Here is a 21,493-nt window from a genome sequence, read left to right as displayed (position 1 = left end):
TATTATAAGATTATGATTGATATTAAAATGTGAAGAAAGAGCATTATGTTGACATCTGCACCATGATCAATTAAGAATTCGACGAATGGTAATGCATCTTTTTCAATTGCTTTACTGTGTGGACAGTAATGATCATTAAGAGAATGTAATATAAAGATAGAGAAAGTCACAAATAAAATAAAAGACAAAAATAGAAAGGTAATCTTAAAAAACAAAAAATGATATGATAATATTATGAATTTTACCATAAAGGAATGCTTAATATGAATAAAAACTGAATGTCATATAACAATGATTGATATAAAAAGGAAGAGAAAATAATAATAATAAATAATGTAATAAAGTAATATAAAATGAGTTTCTTATTGACATCTGCTCCCAAATCAATTAAGAATTTGAAAATCTCCATTGAGTCAATTTCTAATGCAGCAGCGAGAGGACAAGAGTTGATATCAAAAGAATTTCATAAAAAAATGAATGATATAATGATATAATAGTGGATATGAAAATAAAAATAATGCGATAATACAATGAAATATATGAAATGAAAGCAAACATCATAATACAACAAAAGATGTGAAATGAGAGATAACTTTGTAAAACAATGAAAGATATGAGATGATTGTGAATTCCATAATCTAATAAATGATACCCTTAATTTCATAATTATATTGAGAATATAAACTTCATTAGCATCACCACCATTAACAAATATGTAAGAAACAACATCATAATTAGCGTTAAGTATGAACTCCGTCACACTTGTAGGTTTTTGCCCAAATCTAGTGAAAAGATAATCTGCAACTTCGAAATTGCGGTATGTCAATGCTTCGCCGATCAAGTTGTCGAATTTTTGATTATCTCTTATCATTTGATAGAAAATATTCGTACTCCTTCCACCACAAGCGTATTTTGAAGTTTTTTGTGTATATTTAGCGCCTATACTTCTCAAATAGGTGAAACACTCTTCAGAACCGAATTGGCATGCAACTTCAAGAGGAGTGAAAAATTTATTGTACTTGAAATTGGGATCTAGATCTTTGAATTTGCTTTTAAGTTCATCAATTTTGTCCCAAACAATGTAATAATAAGGAGAATCTTTAGGGTAAATATCGATAATTCTTTCTTCTGAGAAGCAAGAACGGAAATATTCATCGAATATGACGCCTCTATAGTATAATAATGACGTTAAGATATAACTATTTGGTTCTAAATTTAAATTGAATTCTTTTAATATCATTTCATAAAGCCTTGTATATTCAACAATACGTTTTTCTTGAAAATTCGAAAATTTGGAGATCAAATTAAGAACATTTTGTGGTGAGGCCTGGCTCGAAGAAATCATTTGAAAGAGTTTTGAAGAAGTTTCTTCGAAATTTGTGGAGTTAAGGTTCCAAAGAAGTATTGTAACTAGATGTGGATTCTCAAAATAATCAATTAGTTTTATATCTTTGAGAAATTGTGCCATCTATTGTCTTCAAGTTGTCACTTTTATAACAAAATCATTTTGGAAAAATATCATTTTCAAGGAAATATGAATAAGTCAATATCATCTTAGGTCAGGTATGAGGGGCTTCCAGGGGCTGCGCCCCTTCTAGCCCTAAGAAATTTTGCCCAAGACCCAAGAGGAGGACCGAACCCCAGCCGACCAGCCGGTGACAAAACCAAAACCGTTGTTATTTACATCATATTAATAGTGTCATATAAACATCTGTCAAAAACCGCTTTTTACTTCACTTAAAATGCCACGTAAGCTACGTAAGAATATACGTAAGAGGAAGAGAGCATTGAAACATCCAATAGTAAAACTGACACCACAACAACAGTTGCAACAACAAATGCTGAATGACCCCACTATGTTGCAACAAATGTCAAGCAACCCTATGCTTTTAAACCGAGTTATTGGTGCACAGAGTGGAGGTTTAAGAGCGGCACTTTTAGCGAAAATGGCAGGCTATGGTGGAGCTGCAGACGGAACAGCTTATAACCCTCAAAGTCAAATGAATTTGAGTTCACTCAAAAATCAAATAACAGATGTCAAAAAGTCAAACATAGACATACAGAAACAAATAAGTGAAAACGAAAAGAAACTAGAATATGACAGACACACAAAGAAACTCAATGAGTTAAACGTAGAGAAAAAGAAGAAAGAAGAACAACTGAAAGAACTAAGTACAGAGGAATATGCGAAAAAAGTGTCAGAAAAAGCAGCAGAAGTAGCAAAAATGGAACAGGATGTTATAAATTTGAAAAACCATACTACTCAATATAAAGTACTGAAAGATGAAGAGATAAAACAAAAAGCCCTGAAGACATATATGGATAGCGATGAGTATAAAAAAAGTTGAAGCAAATGTAAAGGCAGAAAAACTTTTACAGTTGCAAAACCAAACCGTACAGTATGAAAACTTAGCACAAGAAAGTAAAAATAACGACGCAGCCATGCAAAAGGCAATGAAAAGCGCAGAATATATAAAAGCTAATAATGACTGGTTAGATGCCCAAGCCAACGCTAAAGCAGCCCAACTTATAGGGTCAATAAGGACAAAAATACAAGCGGATGAAGACAGTTCAAATGAAGCTTTAATGAATGCTGACTTTAAGAACGCCTTCGAAGCTCTTCATAGTAAGGTGAAACTAGTGAACGACTTCTCATCTGGAAAGAAACTGAAGTCTGAAGGTTTCGACAACGAGTTAAGAGAAGTAGCACAAAATATGACGAAAATAACAGATGCAGCAACGAGACAGGCAGTTCAAAGTGCCTATGACGCCGTTAGAGCAACTGTTGTGGAAAGTCAAGAAAAAGAGTTACAACAGACCAAAACAGACCTAGTAAATGCTTTCTTAAGAACGAAAAGTCAGGTAGGACATTATGCTGCAGATGGAACATATGTGCCAGCTGGTGGAACTTATATACCAGCTGGTGGAACTTATATACTAGCTAGTGGAACTTATATACCACCAAACCCTCCAAGAGAAGCACCTGCACCCGGACTACCTAAAACATTTACATCGTCACATGGACACAGACACAGGCATGCACCAAAACCAACACAACAACCAACAGTTCAAAATCCAGCACAACAACCAACAGTTCAAAATCCAGCACAACAACCAACAGTTCAAAATCCAGCACAACAACCAACAGTTCAAAATCCAGCACAACAACCAACAGTTCAAAATCCAGCACAACAACCAACAGTTCAAAATCCAGCACAACAACAACCACAAACAGAGCAAGGACATAAAAGAAGTAGAGAACAAGGAAACCAAGAATTCTTAAAAATGCTTAAGGAAGATTATGGTTACCCAGATACTCTTGACTTTAGTGACAGATATAAAGAAGCTATTAGAAAGTTCAAGGAAGGAAATAATGACCCGAACCTATTTAGCTTTATGTTTCAGCACCAAATGGAATATAATTTCAAACCTGGAAAATACAAGCTCGCTAAGGGATATGATTTAATAGCATATCATCCAAATGACATGGATGAATTTACTCCGAGATATTTGGTGTCAGAGCTAAATGATAATTCAACTCTCTTCATGAAACGCGTAAAAAATAGAGACGGAACGAAAGAAGAAAGGTTTATGAGTCCGGATGACTTAGATAGGGAACTTGTTAAAAACGGTCTCGGAATATATGAAATGCCAGCAGATGAGGTACAAGAAACTCAACAGGAAGAAGTTCAGATACAACCAGACATGGAAGAAATAGTTCAGCAACAACAGCTAGAAGAGCCTGAAGGAAACGAACAAATCCCTCCTTTGGAAACTAACTTCACAGAACTAGATGAAGATTTGGAACAGCCGAAAAATCTTGACCCTCAACAAGTGTATGCGGAGAATATGGAATCTTTCCAAGAGTCTAAGAAAAATTCGGCTGACAGAGTAGAAGAATATCGAAAAATGTTCGCCGACATACAAAAGACTCCAACATCAGATGAAAATATTCAGCATAGAATGGAAGTACTGAAAGAAAATGTACGCAAATACAACAATCCTTTTTACTTACGACCATATAACGTTCAATCTTTGGCTGAACTCGGTGAAAATAAAAGGTTAAATTTCAACAAAACATATAGAAATGAAACATTGTTTAAAGTTCATTCAGAACCTAGCCAATATGGAAACAAACCTACTTTTGTTTCTGCAGACTATGGAACTACAATGAGATGGGGTCATAAAGCTAATCCGGATAGGTGGTTCATAAACTTACAACCTCAATTCCAAGAAGTTGTAGACGCAATGGAAGTGAATGGTGAACCAGATATAGCTGGTATTTTCAGCGCGGCTTTAATGCCATTGAAAGATATGAAACATGCAGATATTTTGGACCAGTATGAAATGAACATGGCTGATGGAAATATAACACCTGACGTTCTAGAACATTTATCTCAAAGAACTACACAGAACCATAGAGATGGTATATTTGGTGAAGAGTTTAGAAAGAAAGTTAGGGAGAGAGAAGGAAGAGAACCTATTGTACATGACCTTGCAAACGAAAGTTTGCAAAATGTCATAAAAACTTACTTTGCAGACAATGAACTGAGAAGGGATGAATATTTAAGAAAACTCAAATGGACAGTACCAAATGAAATGTTAGTATTGAAAAACATGTTCCTTGACAAAATAAAACCAACTACAGAAATAAATGACGCAAGACTGAAACATTGGGTAAAAACTTTCCCATTCACAAAAGATATTATTGGTAACATGGAAAGAAAACCAGAATGGCTACAAAAACATATATTTGGAAACGAGCTTATTCCATATGGACAAGCTCTGTTTGAAGAGCTTGAACCGGAAACTCAGGAAAGAGTCATGCAAACAATACGCGAAGACTCAAATACAAACTATGACAAAATCTTTCTAGGATATAGGTTACCTGAATGGGCGACCAGAGCCCAAAGGCAAAAAGGACATGGGAAATTAACAACATACTAGGTGAACATGAGGCAAAGATGCTACAACTTGAAGCAGAGGGCAAGTTACCAAAAGCGACACCAAAGAAGAAGAGAAGAGTAGAACAAAGTGAAAGTAGTGAAGAAGTAACTTCATCTAGTGAAAGTAGTGGCAATGAAGGAAAAAGAAGAGTTAAAAACTCAGTCAGGAAGAAAGTAAAGCTTGGTACGAGTGGGTTCTATTATGACACATAAATCCAACTATTCTATATTTTTACCCATATGAAATGTACGCCGCTCAGAATATAACGCCAACAGTTTTGGATGCCATGAACGGAAATGTTTCCGAATGGTATAACGAATGCGACAATGCCATTAGAAGGTCAGAAATAGTTCCTGGAACTTACGAATATACAACTGCTGTTTCTTATGGAAACGTAGGTGAGTTTGGAGAAGGTTCTTCAACAACAGTAGATATTGCTTGCGACAGGTTTCATATTATTTCTATTGACAACTCATTCTTATACGTGGAACAAGACATTGAAATAAAACCTTCTGCCAAGTTGTCTGACAAGAAAGGTTGCAATGGAATTTTCTATGTCGGATACCAATATGCTCCAGAAGTTTTCATGGGATATAAGATATATTCTAACTCTGACTTAGTTCAACAGTAACATGGGCAAACTATGAATGGTTCGCTTTGAGAAACTCAGTACAACCACAAGCTAGAGAACAAACAGACCAGTATGCAACTATTGAGAAAATAAGAAGACTTGACCCTAACGTTCCAGGAGTTTATGTTAACCTTTCTGGTTCAGATGGAACTGCTGCCACTAAAGTAAAACTGAAACTTAGAGTTCCTTTGTCATCTTTCCTCATCTTCAGGTTTTTAAGATACTTGCCAAACTGGGCAGGAAAAATTTCTATCGAACTTACTCCAAGCAAAAATAACTTAGTCATTGCACCAACACAAGACCCATTCAGCATTACTGTAGCTGGAACTGGTGGAGCCAAGTTCTGTGACTTTTGCAAAGGCAAGGTTGACTTAGACTTTGGTTTCTCAAACCTCAACACTGAAGTAAACTATTATTTCAATGCTGCTGGAACTGCTTGGGACCCAGTTAAGTTCACATGCGAAAAATTTGAATGCAAGAGAATAGAAAGCAGACTTGCAGTCTATATGTTGGACCAGATATTTCAAATGCTTTAGCTGCCAAATATATTGCAGTTCCACTTATGTTCCCTATACACCAAATATCTGTCAAAGACTTTGCAGGTGAAGTTGGAAACCAAAGTGCTGACCCCAGGTGCAAGAACAGATATTGCTTTAACAACTGCAATGAAACATGCAGATACTATGTTTGTACTGTTCAGACGAACTATAAATGACTATTCTTGTTTCTACAACCCTGGTATTAAATATCATATAAACATAGATGGCAAATATTATCCAAGAGAAGAATATTCTACAGTTGAGGATATGAGGGTCATACAACTTGACATTAGATGCTATGAACTTTAACAACAACTTCACAACAACCATTAACCCTGAAATGCAAAGTTCTATTATGCCATATGTGAAAGTATGGACTCATACAGGAGGTCAAAAAACTCAATATACAAATGGAGACCGTTCAACTTTTGCTTGGCATTCCATTTGCTGACTCAGAAGACTTTATGGGTGGTATTTCAACTGTTGGTACAGTTCAAATACAATATACTGGTGACAGAGACGGTCCAGATGAATTTGAAAGCAAAGAAGTTTACAAAACCAATAGCACTTTTCACGGAAGATGCTCTTTTGAAGATTCGTTCGATGAAACCTGCTGGGGCTCCTCAGATTGGCATAACGACAGCTTCCATCGAGCAGATTTTGGCAGCAGGTCAGTAAGTTGTTCTTGAACTGACTTCTCTCCGTCAAATATTGACAGTACGCCAGTTTTGACATAATATTGTATTATAAACTTTCCTTTAGTAATATCGTCAGTTTTGAAGTTATATTTTTCTGCTTCAAGAACTTTCACCATTTCAGTTATACCAACTTTCTTTGCTTTATGAAAATATTTAGGTTCAGCAAAGACTGCTATTCTATAACATTTTCCATTGTTTGTGTAAAGAACTATTCTGTCAATGTATTTGTATTGTTTGTGAGTATAAACTTTGTTCTGCTTCAATTCAATAAAGATATCCGAATACGTCCATCTTTTTATTCTAAGTAAAATGTCATTTCCGAAAAAATAGAAGCGTAAGTGTTTCAAAAAGGTTTAATGGCGGTGGCAGATGTGAAGTTAAATTCACCAACTCAAACAAACAGTCAAAGTGTTATTGTCAATGTCAAAGACAGAGATGTTGAAGTGGGGAAACCATACGAAGACAAAGATGGTATAACAATTGTTCCTGTAAAAGAACCAACATATCCTGAAGTTAGCAGAGACTTAAGTTCTGTTGCAGATATTCGAAACGACTACCAACAACTGAAAGACAAACTTCAAACTCAGGAGAAGATTTGTCAAGCTTTAAGTATAATGTTAAACTTGGTCGAACACAACCCTGTAAAAGTGAACTCATATGTCATTGCACCTCATGAAGTTTTGAAAGAACTATTGAAACTTTTGACAGAGGCAGACGATATAAACATCAAAGAAATAGAACCCGACATTGGTTGCTGTGGTGTTTCATATAATGTCATTGACAAGATATACGTTATGAAAGGAGGTGAAACGTTGAACTTAAAGTATAGTTTCCCAGACGTTATAAAAATATTTGACGACCACAACATTTCATTAAAATTTATTTGCTAAGTAAAAATGTCAAAACTTCTTGAAAGATTGTGTTTAAGAAAAATAATATAGACTTTATTTCATGTAAAGGACTTTACACACTTTGAACGATATGAAAGACCCTGTTTTGTTTGTTCGTGTAGACAAAGGAAAGTTCTATGTCTTTACAAAATATTTGAACTTCTTAGACAGAGAACTTCAAGAAACGCCATGTGAAAGTTTAGATGAAGTTCTTCTCCACTTTCAGAAAAACTTTTAAATATATAAAAATGGCAGAAGACATAGTGGTTTATACTATTACGACTAAAACCTGAGTCATATAATTCTATAACAACAAACTTACAAAGTCCTCAAGGACGATATTGTAAACTAACCTTAAACACAATGACGACTAAAGCCTGTTTTGCTCTTTTGACACCAAGAAGACTTTTATTGTTGTGAATGGTAAAAAATACTCCTTTGAAGATACTTACTCAGATATACCACCAACAGGTTTTGTTGACTTATTTAATACTTTAAGTACGGGTGTAACATGTGCTGCAACTAGAGCAGGTTTCATTATGTTTGGATGTCCGACTGAGTTTACTATAAACGATATGAGCTATAATACAAAACTTATTTCTGGTTTTTACTACCAACAGTTTCCTATAACAGGAAAAGGTGTCATACAAGGAATGTCTATTCCATTGACATTAAGCACACCAATCTTATATATTGTTTCAAACTTAGGTTCAAAGTGTTATTCGAATGTCGACAGAAACTATTATGACCAAAAGATACTTATGCGTATAAACAATACTTTCTCTGCTGGTTTGCCTATTGTTCATTCGAATGCAGAATTTTCAACCTTAGTGAACTCAAACACTTTGGCAAGTATAACGTTGACATTAGTTGACGCAAACTTTGTTCCTGTAAAACTTTTATGTCCTATGTATTTGTCAATGACGGCAGAAAGTTTCGAATTGGAAGATGCAACTGGTGAAAGTATTGTATTACAAGAACAACTTCAACAACAAATAGCTCAAGAACAACAAATGCAACAAATGGAACAACAAAGTCAAGAATAAAAAAAATATTTTTTTTATTTTTATAAAAATGTACAGAATAGATGTTTCAGATTTTATGACTTCCAAGCATTCAGAAATATGTGTCCATTTCGAGACTATAACAAAGCAGTCGAGAATTTGAAACGTTTAGTCATTTATGTCGACTCTGCCCCAGAATGTTATGTCATGAAAGAATGGGATGTTGTCTTTAACAAACCTAAAGCGACAATAGTTTCAGAACAAGAATGTAGACAGAAACTTAAGAAAATAAAAGTCGTACAAGTTGGCATGAAGATGTTAGATGCTTGGGATATCTTATTGTCAAAGTTAGAAGATTTTTCAGTTCGTGGTATAAAGTTTTATACACCTTCTCCAAACTTCTATTCTATCTTCACTGGATATAAATACGAACAAGTAGAATGGAAAGAAAATGTTATAGAAGCTTGGTTAGACCATGTCAAAGAAATTATATGCAATGGAAACGAAAGAGTCTATGAGTATATCTTATGTTGGTTTGCAAATATCTTACAACATCCAAGTGCTAAAAATGAAACTGCTCTCATTATAATTGGAAAACAAGGAACTGGTAAGAATACTTTCTTTACAGATATTTTGTGCAAACTGTTAGAGGGCTATTCGAATCCGAATATGACAAACTTAGAAAACATCTGCGGTAAATTTAACTCCTCAATAGAGAATATGAAACTTATAGTTTGCAATGAACTTCAAAGTATAGATACAACAAAAATTTTGAACTCAGATGCTTTGAAGAGTCTTATAACAGACAAAGTTGGAGTTGTTGAAAGAAAATATAAAGACCAAAGAGTTTGTGAAAATGCTGCAAACTTCATTATGGTTTCAAACAATGCTGTTCCGATGAAGTTAGAAAGTTCTGACAGAAGATATGTAGTTGTCAGAACGTCAGAAGCTCATATGCAAGATACAGAATATTTTGACGACTTAGCAGAAACTTTGACATCTGACTTTTACAACCACTTGTTCTCATATTTCATGACAATAGATATTTCTAAGTTCAATCCAAGACAAATTCCACATACCGAAGAGAGACAAACATTGTTAGAAGCAAACAAGAGTGTATATGAACTGTTCATAGATGAAACTGACTTTGTGTCATTAGATGAAAGGTCATTGTACGATTCGTATAAACAATATTGTCAAGAATATGGTTATATGGCAGCTTCTAAACGTACATTCTTGGCAAATGTCAAAAGTCTTTTAGACGTACAGAATGGTGTATATACAAAGAAAAATTTTCTGAGTAAATTTTAAAAAAAATATTTTTTATCCGATAGAAAGATGACAAAATTCATCTCAGTAAATAAGTATATGTCAGGACTTAAAGAAGAACTAGACCCATTCACATATTTGAATGTTTACTTCTACCATTTTGAAAAGTCTTCATTCAGCAAAGTTTGGAACATCGAACCAGTTAAGTTTGCTATTGTGACTAAAAATGGTGCGAAATTTGAAGACTTAGACATAGAAGGTTTGTTAACAGTTAAAGAAAGTTTTGACAGAAGGTTCTCAAACCTTAAAGAAGGCAAAGCATACAAACTTGTTATACCTTATGAACCAAAGAAAGCAGACGACTATGAATATTATGAGTCTAAAGTTGTAGAAGTTCAAGGTAAATTGGGTAAAAAACTATTAGAGTCTAAGCCAGTGTTTGCTCCTAAAGAGGAAGAGAACATTGACATTGACCCAGAAATGTTCTAAAAATAAAATTTTATTTTTACATGTCAAATTTCTTTTTCTCTGGAACTGGTTCAGGTTCTTTCTTCTCTTCGTCTACTTTCTTTTCTTTCTTTTCTCTCTTCTTCTTTTCTGGTGGAGTTATGTCAAATTTGGCGCAACTATATTTATGTAAAAGTTCTTTATCCTTTAATAGCTCATCTATTCTGTTTTCTATTTCATCTTCAAGAACAGCGCATGTGTCTTCTTTGCATTCTAAGAACTTTTGTTGGACTTCATCTTTCCAATCGGTGTCATCTCTGTCAACAAGTCTGTCATTGACAAATTTTAAGACTGCTCTGCTTAATGTTTTATGGTTCTTGTCATATTCCCAGAAACAGAACTTTAGAACAAATTCACCTTTCTTGTTTACACTATGTAAGATTTTATGGTCGACAGATGTTTTGCTGTCGAAAAGCTTGTCTCGAATATAGATAGCGAAATCGCTAGACATTTTCTAAAAGATAAAAATTTTAATTTTTCTAAAAATATGTTAGAAAAAAAGTTTGCTGACATTGACAAGAAATTTGAGAATGTTTTAAACAAGAACAAGGTGAAGTTAGAAAATGCTCAGATAAAACCTATACATGACAAGTTCTTATTTGCTCAGAATGGTATAACAGGTCTAATTGCACCACCTGGGTCTGGTAAGACTTTCACTTATCTTAAAATGGCTGCACAACAACAAGAACTAGATGAGAAGAACCCATTCTATGAGTTAGTAGTCATTTGTAGTACTTCTGGTCAATTTGACCAAACCGTCAATTCGTTCAAAGATATTATAAAGAAGTCTAAGTTAGTATGTATAAAAGACTCTGAGTTGTTGGATTGGATAAAGAAAGTACCAAAGAAGAGTTTTGAAGTATAATGCTATAAATGAGTATATAAATTCTAAGTTCAAAGACCCAAATGAGGAAATGCAGAGAATATTAGAGAAGAAACACTTCAGAAACAAACAGAAAGAGATAGAATACATTTCGAAGAAATTGCAATCTTACGATTGGAAGACTTACCCTCATAGATGTCTTCTTATCTTAGATGATTTCGCCTCTCATCCTTTGTTAAAGAACAGAGAACAAGACATGTGTCGAATTCTTAAGAAGCTCAGACACTTTAACATCTCAGTTGTCATTTGTGTACAGACAGCAAAGAGTTTAAGTAAGGATGTTAAAAGAATACTTACTGACATAATACTTTTCCCCGGATTGTCCGAAGACGATTTCATGGAACTTATGAAAGAGTCCATGGCAGGTAAGTTTGACAGATATGAACTATGGGAGAAGTATAAAGTCATACAAGACCCTCATACTTCTTTCAGAATTCATATCTACGCAAACAAAGTTCAAATTGTAAAAAGTCAAGCTTGAAAAATCTAAGTGTTTAGTCTTAGTAAGTAAGTCTGTTGTGGTTCTGCAGCTTTCGGTTCTTCTGGCTTTGGAAGGCATTCAGGAAGAGGAACGTCAGTCATCCGTTTGTGTCCTGTCGGATGGAAGAGTTCTTCCTGTCGGAAGAAAAATTTTTTCCTGTCTGGAAGAGTGTCGAAGAAAAATTTTTTCCTGTCTGATGTTTTTTCCTGAAGTTCGACCAAAAAGTTCTCAATTTTCGAAAATTTGAATGGTTTACGGACGGACAACTGGAAGAGTTCTTCCTGTCGTCGGGAAAATTTTTTCCAGTTGTCGGGAAAATTTTTTCCAGTTGTCGGGAAGAGTTCTTCCTGTCGGAAGGAAGGACTCGGAATGCCAGAAGGATTTGACGAGGCAATTTACCTTATAGAGCTACCTGAGCCATCTGAAGTCAAGCGTAAAAATAAAGAGTGCAATTTACTCTACTTGTTTGAAGTTGTCAAAATACTCTGTTATTTTTTCCTTTAACAATGGCAAATCTTCTTTGAATGTAAAAATTGTACAACCTTTAATATCATAGTGTGTTTGAGGTAAAGTATCTTGAACTATTTGTTTCACATCTTCATTTGGGGTCATTGAAATCGGTAAGTTTTCGCGATAGAACCAATTTCTGTCAGATTTGTAAATCTTAGCAAGGTCGTAAAAGCTCTTGTTGTTTCTTCTGACTAAATGCAACATAACCATATCTTTATCTTCTTCATTTTCCATCTCTTCAGTATAAATCATATACTTATAGTTCTTTTCCTTTCCTTTTGGTACCGAACGTGGTATTCTTTTCTGAATGCTTTTGTCTTTTGCTTCAATGACTTCATCTTTTGCTTCAAGCTTGTTCTCTAGCTCTTCACGTTCTTGTCTATGAATTTCATCTAACATCATGAAAATATAACAAGCATAACGAGGTGAAGCCCACATTGCAACAGCATTTACAAGAAGTCTATGTACATACCAACCTCTCAAACCAGGAGCCAAATTCTTGCGATTTTCGTACGGAATCTCTACCCTCGGTTTTCCGAGGGTAGCAAACATATGAGGAAATTCTTCTAAAAGTTCTTTTGTCTGTTGGTTTTCAAACCAATGATATGCTTGCTTTGTAGAACGAAGAGCATTCAAAATACTTTGCATTTGGTACATATCGTCTTTGACCGAACGAATGAGACGTAACTGTTTGTTAAACTGAACCCACTCATATTCTTCATCTATAGCTTCATGGACTATAACTGTTGTTGTGTTCTCTGTTGTTGACATTACTGTCTTTACATACAAAATAAAAAAATAAATAAAAATAAAACTAACTTTATTTTTTCTATCTTAAGGAAATTCATGATTTTTGTTGCTGAATTCAATAAAAATATATTTTAGGTGAAGAGGTGAAGCCCACATTGCAACAGCATTTACAAGAAGTCTATGTACATACCAACCTCTCAAACCCTTTGGCAATTTTTCACGATTTTCATGAGTTTTAGGCGACCGAAAAAGTCTGTCGAATTTTTCACGATTTTCATGAGTTTTGGCGACCAGGGTTTTTTACCTACTCGCTGTTTTCATGTTTTCATACGGAATCTCTTCCCTCGGTTTTCCGAGGGTAGCAAGCATATGAGGAAATTCATGAAATTTGTTGCTGAATTCAGTAAAAATAATGTTTAGGGTAGAAGGTTAGATCTAACCTGTTTTCTAACCTCATTTCTACCCCAGTTATTTTATAAGCGTTTTACATGGTAAACGTTATTTTTTAAATTTCACAAAAGACCAAAAATAAACGCTTTACATGTATTTTTCAGCAACTTCGTCAAATAATTTTATAGCTTTATCTATCTCATCTACTTCGAAAGTTTCTTTACCTTTCATGGGAGCACCATACATTTTCTCAAACTTTTCAAGTAGTTCTGTTTCTGCAGCTCTCATATCATTTACAAACACAACCTTAACTCTATTGACTGTACTGTCATATCTTTTAGTTATATTATATGTCTTCCTATCTTATATCTTTTTGTTTGAAGTCCTTCGGTTTCTGAACGATGTAAAGTAAGCCTTCACTGCAACGTTCCGTATCGAATGAACCATAAGTTATGAAGTTATATCCAACAACTGGGTCTAACCATAACAAAACTATTGGTATAAGACTTTTGTCATGAGATATGCTGTAGTTCCATAAAATCTACCGATATCATAGCTCAGGATTTCTTGTCAAAATTTTCTGAGTAGAAGCAATTCTAACCCAGTCTATTGCTCTCTTTCCAGATGGAGATATAATGTCTGACAAAGAATATTTGTTGTATTTCTTTGAGTATCTTACGTTTAAATCACCTATTCTAACCATTTTGGTGACATTGTCTATCTTTCTAACTGTTTCAAACTCAATGTTTGTCATTTTCTGTCTTTACATACAAAATAAAAAAATAAATAAAAATAAAACTAACTTTATTTTTATTTTTTCTATCTTAAGGAAATTTATGATTTTTGGTCATTTTTTCACGATTTCAGGGATTTTTTTGACGAAGAGTAAAAGTTCACTTCGTAAAAAAATAACAGTTATATCATGATTTTTGGTCATTTTTTCACGATTTCAGGGATTTTTTTGACGAAGTAAAGTTCTTCGTAAAAAAATAACAGTTATATCATGATTTTTGGTCATTTTTTCACGATTTCAGGGATTTTTTTGACGAAGAGTAAAAGTTCACTTCGTAAAAAAATAACAGTTATATCATGATTTTTGGTCATTTTTTCACGATTTCAGGGATTTTTTTGACGAAGAGTAAAGTTCACTTCGTAAAAAAATAACAGTTATATCATGATTTTTGGTCATTTTTTCACGATTTCAGGGATTTTTTTGACGAAGAGTAAAAGTTCACTTCGTAAAAAAATAACAGTTATATCATGATTTTTGGTCATTTTTTCACGATTTCAGGGATTTTTTGACGAAGTAAAAGTTCACTTCGTAAAAAAATAACAGTTATATCATGATTTTTGGTCATTTTTCACGATTTCAGGGATTTTTTTGACGAAGAGTAAAAGTTCACTTCGTAAAAAAATAACAGTTATATCATGATTTTTGGTCATTTTTTCACGATTTCAGGGATTTTTTTGACGAAGAGTAAAAGTTCTCTTCGTAAAAAAATAACAGTTATATCATGATTTTTGGTCATTTTTTTCAGTAAAAATATATTTTAGGGTAGAAGGTTAGATCTACCCATTTTCTACCTAATTTCACCCCAGTTATTTTATAAGCGTTTTACATGGTAAACGTTATGAATTCGTGAGACTTAAACAGTTTTGTAGCTTTTATTTCTTCTTTTAGTACATCGAATGTTTTAACAATGCCGAAGTTTCTTTTACTTCTTCTTGACGTCAGATAGAAGGAAATCGTCAGCAGTTGGATAGTTTTTGTTCAGAAATTCTACATGTCCATTTTATTTCTGCTGGCTTTTCTGCTTCTTTCTTTAAGTCTGCATAGTCGTTTCTCATTCTTTCTATCTCTTTGACGGAGTAGTTATATTTCCTAATTGCTGCTTTACATTTAGAACATTGCGGGTTCATTTTTGCGTTATACATTGAAACCTTACCTGCTAAAACAACTAAAGCGTCAATGGTTTTCTTTAAATCTGAAGCAGTTGGTTTTATCTGTTCATGCCATACCTTACCTCTTCTATCTTTATCTCTTATCTGCCATACACATTCTGCAACTAATGAAACAAAGTTGTCGTATGTCTTAAACTCCCCAGATTTATATATGTCAGAAATATTTTTATAAACCATGTCGCAATGAAAACCAAGGAATTCATAATTTACCTTTCGTATGAACTTCTTTATTTCTACTGAGTCAGTTGGTTTCACTTCAATTTCGTCGAATTCAGGAATAGTGAGTTTTTGCTGCTGAATTTCAGGTAGTTTAGGCAAATGGTCGATGAGGTCCTGCATTTCATAAAGATACTGTTCATTTGTTTCATCTTTCGCACTACAGTCTAAATTACTTGTTAAAAGTTCTTGCTTTATCTTCTGGATTTCTGTTTCGAAAGTATATGAAGAAGGAATGAAGCTTTTCATCTCTACTAACATAGATGTTGGATTCATGACTAACGAGTTTGGTGCTGTTGTTGCTAACATGTTCTTACAATAAAAATAAAAAAAATAAATAAAATAAAACTAACTTTATTTTTTATTTCGGGGAAATTCATGAAAATTCATGAGGGTGAAAAAACAGGTGAGATCTCACCTCTTCACCTAAACATTATTTTTTTGGTCCGGGAACAACTTTCTCTCAATTGGAGCTGTAGCATACTCTTTGCGTAAGCGGTTCAGACCTTCTTCGAACTCTTGGTCTCTCTTCGATTGGGATTGAGATTGGAATTGTTGGGGTGGAGCTTGCTGGAACATCCAAGGGTTGGGGAAGTAAGGCATAGGCTGAGGAGGAGGGTAGTTCGGGAAGCCTTGTGGTGGGTAGTAACCTTGAGGTGGAAATTGGTAGTAATTCGAAGGTACTTGCTGGAACTGAGGTGCAGGGGCTGGTGCTTTAGGTTCCTCTGGTTTGGGAATGGACTCGGTTGGTGGGACGTCGGACATTGTTCTGAAACAGTACAAATATTGTCTTGAAACAGTACAAATATTGTCTTGAAACAGTGCAAGTATTGTTCTGAAGCAGTGCAAGTATTGTTCTGAAAAAGTACAAGTATTGTTCTGAAAAAGTACAAGTATTGTTCTGAAAAAGTACAAGTATTGTTCTGAAACAGAAAATTTTTCTCACAAATTTCCCGTAAATGCTCTCAATTTGTTCTGAAAAAGTACAAGTATTGTTCTGAAACAGTACAAGTATTGTTCTGAAACAGTACAAGTATTGTTCTGAAACAGTACAAGTATTGTTCTGAAGCAGTACAATGGACAACATCGAGCCATTAGATGAGGCAATTTACCTTATAGAGATAAATGAAGTTGTTAAGCAGTACTTGGGCAAGGACAAAGCCAACAAGTCCCTCGGCTTCTGGTTGTCTGGAAGAGGTGCGCTGAAAATCGAAATTGAAACCGGAATTCCAATTCAAATACCAGAAAACACTCCTGTAGACGGCATAAAGGAGATGAAGAAAGAAGCTCTTCTCAAGTTCTTTGCAAAGCGTCCTTGGATACTACTTCCAAACAGAGAGAACCCTTTCCCAAGAATGAACCAAATTCTCAAGGGTCTCCTTCACTTCTCTGGTCAACCATTCTACATAACCTGTGAAGGCGACATTCAGCCAGTTCAGTAAACATCTCATTTTAACTCACTTTTTTTATGTTTTTTGTGAAAGTGTCAAAAATAAATTGTTTTCATGAGTTTTCTACGATGTTAGAAAAAATGTTATTTTCTAATATCTTCACATTCAATACTTTTTCAGCACTTTTCCGTAGTTATATATGAAAGACAATTCGAGATAAAAGTCATAGTACAATGGAATAATATGTTGCACACCATTTGTTGTGAACCAAACTTGAAAGTCAGAGAAACTGTTACTAGGTGGTTCGTAGAATTTAGAAGCAAAGTCATAAAAGTTCTTACCAATACATAGAAAACTATTGTTGCTTGAACTGAAACTTGCATGACACATAACATTTTGAGGGTCAAACACGTTTCTATAAACTGTCAAATCTGCTGGTGGAAGTATAAATTTAAATGGACCATCTGGTGGTAATGGTTCGTTCTGGTTTAGTAACCGAAGAAATTGTGCCCAAGAACGTTTGTCTACTTTCCAAAATAAAAACTCTGTATCTCTTGGAGGGTTAATTTCAATCCTTTGAAATGAAACGGTGGAGTTCATCTTGTCATATTCTAGTTTCAGATAGTATGTTCCATTTAGTAAAGAGTCGTATTTTTCTTGAAATTCCCAATAATATTTGTTCATTTGAGTTTGAAAGTCATTTAGAGTTTTCTCAAGACTTTCGTCTGAACGAACCGTAAAGATTCTCATTTCGTCAAATTTGTCTATTAGACCATCAGAACCTTTATACTGCCCATGAAAATATACTGCGAACATAAATGCGTTAGTTCTATTTGAAAACAAAACTCTTCTAAATCCTATTGCCTTTGCATCTGAAGGACTTTGAAGCCAACGAATTGGATAGTCAAACCTGTATGCTCGGGATGAAATTTCTTCATCTGAAATAGTCCTACCAGCATTTGTAAAGATATAGTCTAACGGTTTTGTATCTGCTACTTTTGTTCTTTGTTTTTCAACCTGAAGCATTTAATATATGGAAAAATATATTGTTTTAAAATGGTATGCCATATAGCTTCTTGAATTTGTTAAGAAGTATTTGAACGTATTTTCCATCTGTATCTCTAGTGTTTACATAAGCATAGCCCGCCTTAGTAAAATATACTTGTAATTTCCTATAGTTTACGCCGGTATAAAAGTAGAAAGAGTCTTGTTCTTCGCTATAGTAGTAAAACTCAAACGTATGCTTACCATAGTCTGTAATTTCAATTGTTTCATCTTCTAGTTCGTCGACAAATTCGAATACAATATCTCCAAATTTGCCTTTGTTCTTATTGTTTTCAGAACGAGTGACCCAACGTAAGTTTTCAAGTCTATTGTCGTTTCTTATATGGTTTATATGGTCTACAAAAGGTAAATTGTTAGGATTCAGTATAAAATGAGTTGCAATGACAACATGTTTAAGATAGCGTTTCCCACCCATCTTCATAATAGCATATCCGTCATTTCGCTCCCATTCGCTTAAAACTCTTTTTGTCTTTTTGTTTCTGACTTCAAATGACTCACAACAGTGAATTTCATATTTCTCATCTAACAAACAAGTTTCCCAACGGTCTTCTCCAACAAACTCAGCGTACATTTCAAATAAAATAAAAAAATATTTTTTTAAAAATATATTGTTTTAAAATGGTATGCCATTTCATATTTCTCATCTAACAAACAAGTTTCCTTCAACTTGAGGTTCACTAACAAACTCAGCGTACATTTCAAATAAAATTTAAAAAAATATTTTTTTTCTTTACTTTACATAACCACCTGCTGCCATAAGTCTTTGACGCCAACCCATACCAGCTAATGAAGGTTGACTTGGTTTAGTTTCCAAACTAAACTTGGGTTTTGGTTTATCTTCAGTTTTTGGTTTATCTTCTTCTATCGGTTTTTCGTCACTTTTCGGTTCCTCTGACTTTACCTCACTTGCAGGAACAGTTGTGTCGTCAACATCTTCATAAATATCATATGCCATTTGTTTTTGTTTTCCTTTCAACTTTTTGTGTTTGTTGTAAAGTTTAGAATATTTCGACTCTAAGTCAATGAGATGTTCTATAATGAACTGTTGGTCAGTGAAGTAAACTTTTCCATCTGTTGTCTCGAAAGCTCCTTCAGACTTCAATATTTTATTTGTGAGAGTCTGTTTCTTTTTTGAGATACTAGCCGTTCCATTTTATGAAAAGTGACTTTGTAGTTGGGTTTGTATTTCCAGACCTGGCACTTTCTATTATTGAATTTTTCTCTTCATCTGTAAGTTCTTTGACAGGTTTTGACAATGGTTCTGAACTTTTTGTTTGTGGTGTCAAATCTACCGTTTCAACTTCTTCGGTCATTTCATCTCAGTAAAAAATTTTAGTTTGGTTTGTTTTCAACTGGTTGTTTAGGCTTTTTAAGTCGGTCTAAAACTTCCTGAGGTATAGGAAGAACTTGACAAACACGTGGTGTAACTGCTGGAAGTCGACAAATCCATCTTGAACCCATTTGTCTCAATGCTGCATTGTTCATTTCATCTCAGTAAAAAATTTTACATTCCCCAAGTTTGAGGCGGTTGAGGTTGGTTATTGTTTACCCACTGTTGTGCATGGTTATATCCTCTGTTAAAGAATCTTTCACCTTGGTCCATATAGTGTCCTGCTTGGTTATAGTAGTCATTTGCTTTGTTATAATAGTTTCCTGCTTGTCTTCCTACATTGTCCATCCATCCTTGAACTTTTCCTCTTGTTTCAGGATTTGGAATAAGATTTGTTGCATCTCGTGCTACCTCCCAACCTTTCTGTACAGTTTGTATAATAGGTTGTGCTTTCTCTTTAAGTATACCTAATGTACTCAAAATCTTCCTTCCAATTCCAAATGCACCACTGGCTATTGTTCCCACTGCGGGTAAAAATCTAGATGCAACTCCTGCTAATGCGCCAAATAAACCCATTTCTTATGGGTTAAAAAATGACGAATCCAAACAAGGACCCCTATGTTTCTAAGGCAACAAAAAAGCACTCATGATAAAAATCTTTAGTTCAACACCAAATGCTTGGTTTATGGATATCTTGGAAAACATTCCGAGAGTTAGAACAGATGGACCACCATACCGGCTAATATTTGTCGGTCAAAACACAAGATACTGTGAAGCCATACCATTATGGTCCAAAAATATTTTAGATGTGAAAACTGCTTTGACAATATTCGTTGACAAATACCATCCAACAAAACTGACATCTGACTGTGAAAGTTCTTTCAAATCAGATGATATTAAAAACTATCTGCGTTCAAAAAATGTAAACCAATATTTCATTGTCGACCAAAACCATTCTGCTCTTGGTGTCATTGACGGTTGTATAAAAATGTTAAGAGACTTAAACCAACCACAAGGTGGTGAAGCAAATGAAATGTCATATGACGACAAATATAGACACTTCTCCATGGCAAAGATGAGACAAGTTTTAAATATTTACAATAGCCGTAAACAAAAAGGTTTGGGAAACCACTCCCCCGAAGAAATGAAAAACAACCCTGACTTAGAGAAAGACTATATATTTAACAATTTAGTCAAAAGAGACAAACAAGAAAGAATGCCGGGCTTCAAACTTCAGAAAGGTGACAAAGTAAAAATAGAAATACCTAAACGCGACCCATATGAAAATACTATTGACTATGACAACAATGGGAACCCGACAGGTACTCACATTCGTGTTCGTAAAAATAGAAGAAAGTATACAAGAGAATATTATGAAGTTTTAGGCAAACATGGCAAAATGTACACACTGCAAGCAGAAGATAAAACTACTATTGTCAGACCTCGTTTCAAACTTGTCAAAGTTCAAGGTGGTATACTTTCAAAGACAGTTCCTAACAAATATAAGACAACTCCTGACGAATATGCTAAAGAAGTTGAAAATGACGACTAAGCAATTCTATACCATGCGTAAACTGTCATGTAAGGTTGCATGTATTCTTTACTTTGTCCCGTTGTTTGCGTATATCCTGAAACGAAATGTGTATGGTTTCCTCCTCCCTCAGTGTTACTCCAGTAACAATTTATAGCAAACTTAACGTTGTCTTTAACATCATATCCTTTACCTTTTGTCATTGCTGACCAATCCCAATATCTATGCTTATGCCAACCTGCTTGAGATGTACTTAAATCTATGTAGTGACTGTGCGCAGGTAAATTTTCACCTGAAATCGTTTTACTTCCACCTGTTTCCTTTGAAGAGTTTGCACAATACAAAAACCTGTCGACTATTTGAGTCCAAGTTCCAAAACCAAGTACTACTTCTGGTCTGGTAGAGTTCATTGACGTATAAATAGAGCCTATAGGATATAATGTTTGAAGTATTTCAGTCTTTAATGTTTGAAGCTCTGTTTTGTCTGCTTTCTTGTCAT

General features: G+C 34.3%; 10 protein-coding genes and 5 pseudogenes across 15 annotated transcripts, besides 1 other annotated feature; 9 read left to right on the top strand and 6 right to left on the bottom strand.

The window, feature by feature from the left end:
• The first annotated feature begins 1,742 nt into the window (after positions 1-1,742).
• TVAGG3_0223410 lies at positions 1,743-2,626 on the top strand (annotated as a pseudogene). Its single transcript has one exon. A coding segment is annotated over exon 1 (884 nt).
• A 411-nt stretch (positions 2,627-3,037) lies between these two features.
• On the top strand, positions 3,038-3,283 carry TVAGG3_0223400 (uncharacterized protein; the record flags this gene model as incomplete). The annotated part of the gene is made up of 1 exon (XM_051227037.1): positions 3,038-3,283. One exon carries the CDS (start codon positions 3,038-3,040, stop codon positions 3,281-3,283), a length of 246 nt encoding a protein of 81 aa, XP_051112023.1.
• An 830-nt stretch (positions 3,284-4,113) lies between these two features.
• Positions 4,114-21,493: part of a mobile genetic element that runs on past the window's edge.
• TVAGG3_0223390 lies at positions 5,192-6,795 on the top strand (annotated as a pseudogene). Its single transcript has one exon. A coding segment is annotated over exon 1 (1,604 nt).
• TVAGG3_0223380 (protein of unknown function, DUF4106 family) lies at positions 7,172-7,705 on the top strand (the record flags this gene model as incomplete). Its single annotated transcript, XM_051227036.1, has 1 exon — positions 7,172-7,705. The coding sequence occupies one exon, from the start codon at positions 7,172-7,174 to the stop codon at positions 7,703-7,705; it is 534 nt and encodes a 177-aa protein (XP_051112022.1).
• Positions 8,126-8,751, top strand: TVAGG3_0223370 (annotated as a pseudogene). The gene has a single exon. A coding segment is annotated over exon 1 (626 nt).
• On the top strand, positions 9,019-10,013 carry TVAGG3_0223360 (uncharacterized protein; the record flags this gene model as incomplete). The annotated part of the gene is made up of 1 exon (XM_051227035.1): positions 9,019-10,013. A coding segment is annotated over one exon (995 nt), but the record flags the coding sequence as incomplete, so codon positions are not given.
• Positions 10,078-10,467, top strand: TVAGG3_0223350 (protein of unknown function, DUF4108 family; the record flags this gene model as incomplete). Its single annotated transcript, XM_051227034.1, has 1 exon — positions 10,078-10,467. The coding sequence occupies one exon, from the start codon at positions 10,078-10,080 to the stop codon at positions 10,465-10,467; it is 390 nt and encodes a 129-aa protein (XP_051112020.1).
• On the bottom strand, positions 10,484-10,936 carry TVAGG3_0223340 (uncharacterized protein; the record flags this gene model as incomplete). The annotated part of the gene is made up of 1 exon (XM_051227033.1): positions 10,484-10,936. The coding sequence occupies one exon, from the start codon at positions 10,934-10,936 to the stop codon at positions 10,484-10,486; it is 453 nt and encodes a 150-aa protein (XP_051112019.1).
• TVAGG3_0223330 lies at positions 11,153-11,849 on the top strand (annotated as a pseudogene). Its single transcript has one exon. A coding segment is annotated over exon 1 (697 nt).
• On the bottom strand, positions 12,303-13,130 carry TVAGG3_0223320 (KilA, N-terminal/APSES-type HTH, DNA-binding family; the record flags this gene model as incomplete). The annotated part of the gene is made up of 1 exon (XM_051227032.1): positions 12,303-13,130. One exon carries the CDS (start codon positions 13,128-13,130, stop codon positions 12,303-12,305), a length of 828 nt encoding a protein of 275 aa, XP_051112018.1.
• On the bottom strand, positions 16,104-16,442 carry TVAGG3_0223310 (uncharacterized protein; the record flags this gene model as incomplete). Its single annotated transcript, XM_051227031.1, has 1 exon — positions 16,104-16,442. The coding sequence occupies one exon, from the start codon at positions 16,440-16,442 to the stop codon at positions 16,104-16,106; it is 339 nt and encodes a 112-aa protein (XP_051112017.1).
• TVAGG3_0223300 (uncharacterized protein) lies at positions 16,754-17,119 on the top strand (the record flags this gene model as incomplete). The annotated part of the gene is made up of 1 exon (XM_051227030.1): positions 16,754-17,119. The coding sequence occupies one exon, from the start codon at positions 16,754-16,756 to the stop codon at positions 17,117-17,119; it is 366 nt and encodes a 121-aa protein (XP_051112016.1).
• Positions 17,234-18,094, bottom strand: TVAGG3_0223290 (uncharacterized protein; the record flags this gene model as incomplete). The annotated part of the gene is made up of 1 exon (XM_051227029.1): positions 17,234-18,094. The coding sequence occupies one exon, from the start codon at positions 18,092-18,094 to the stop codon at positions 17,234-17,236; it is 861 nt and encodes a 286-aa protein (XP_051112015.1).
• On the bottom strand, positions 18,120-18,704 carry TVAGG3_0223280 (His-Me finger endonucleases family; the record flags this gene model as incomplete). Its single annotated transcript, XM_051227028.1, has 1 exon — positions 18,120-18,704. One exon carries the CDS (start codon positions 18,702-18,704, stop codon positions 18,120-18,122), a length of 585 nt encoding a protein of 194 aa, XP_051112014.1.
• TVAGG3_0223270 lies at positions 18,864-19,446 on the bottom strand (annotated as a pseudogene). Its single transcript has one exon. A coding segment is annotated over exon 1 (583 nt).

The sequence above is a fragment of the Trichomonas vaginalis genome, chromosome IV (assembly GCF_026262505.1).
Source record: "Trichomonas vaginalis G3 chromosome IV, whole genome shotgun sequence".
In the NCBI taxonomy this organism is placed as follows: Eukaryota; Parabasalia; order Trichomonadida; family Trichomonadidae; genus Trichomonas; species Trichomonas vaginalis.
This window is presented reverse-complemented; position numbering and strand designations above follow the sequence as displayed.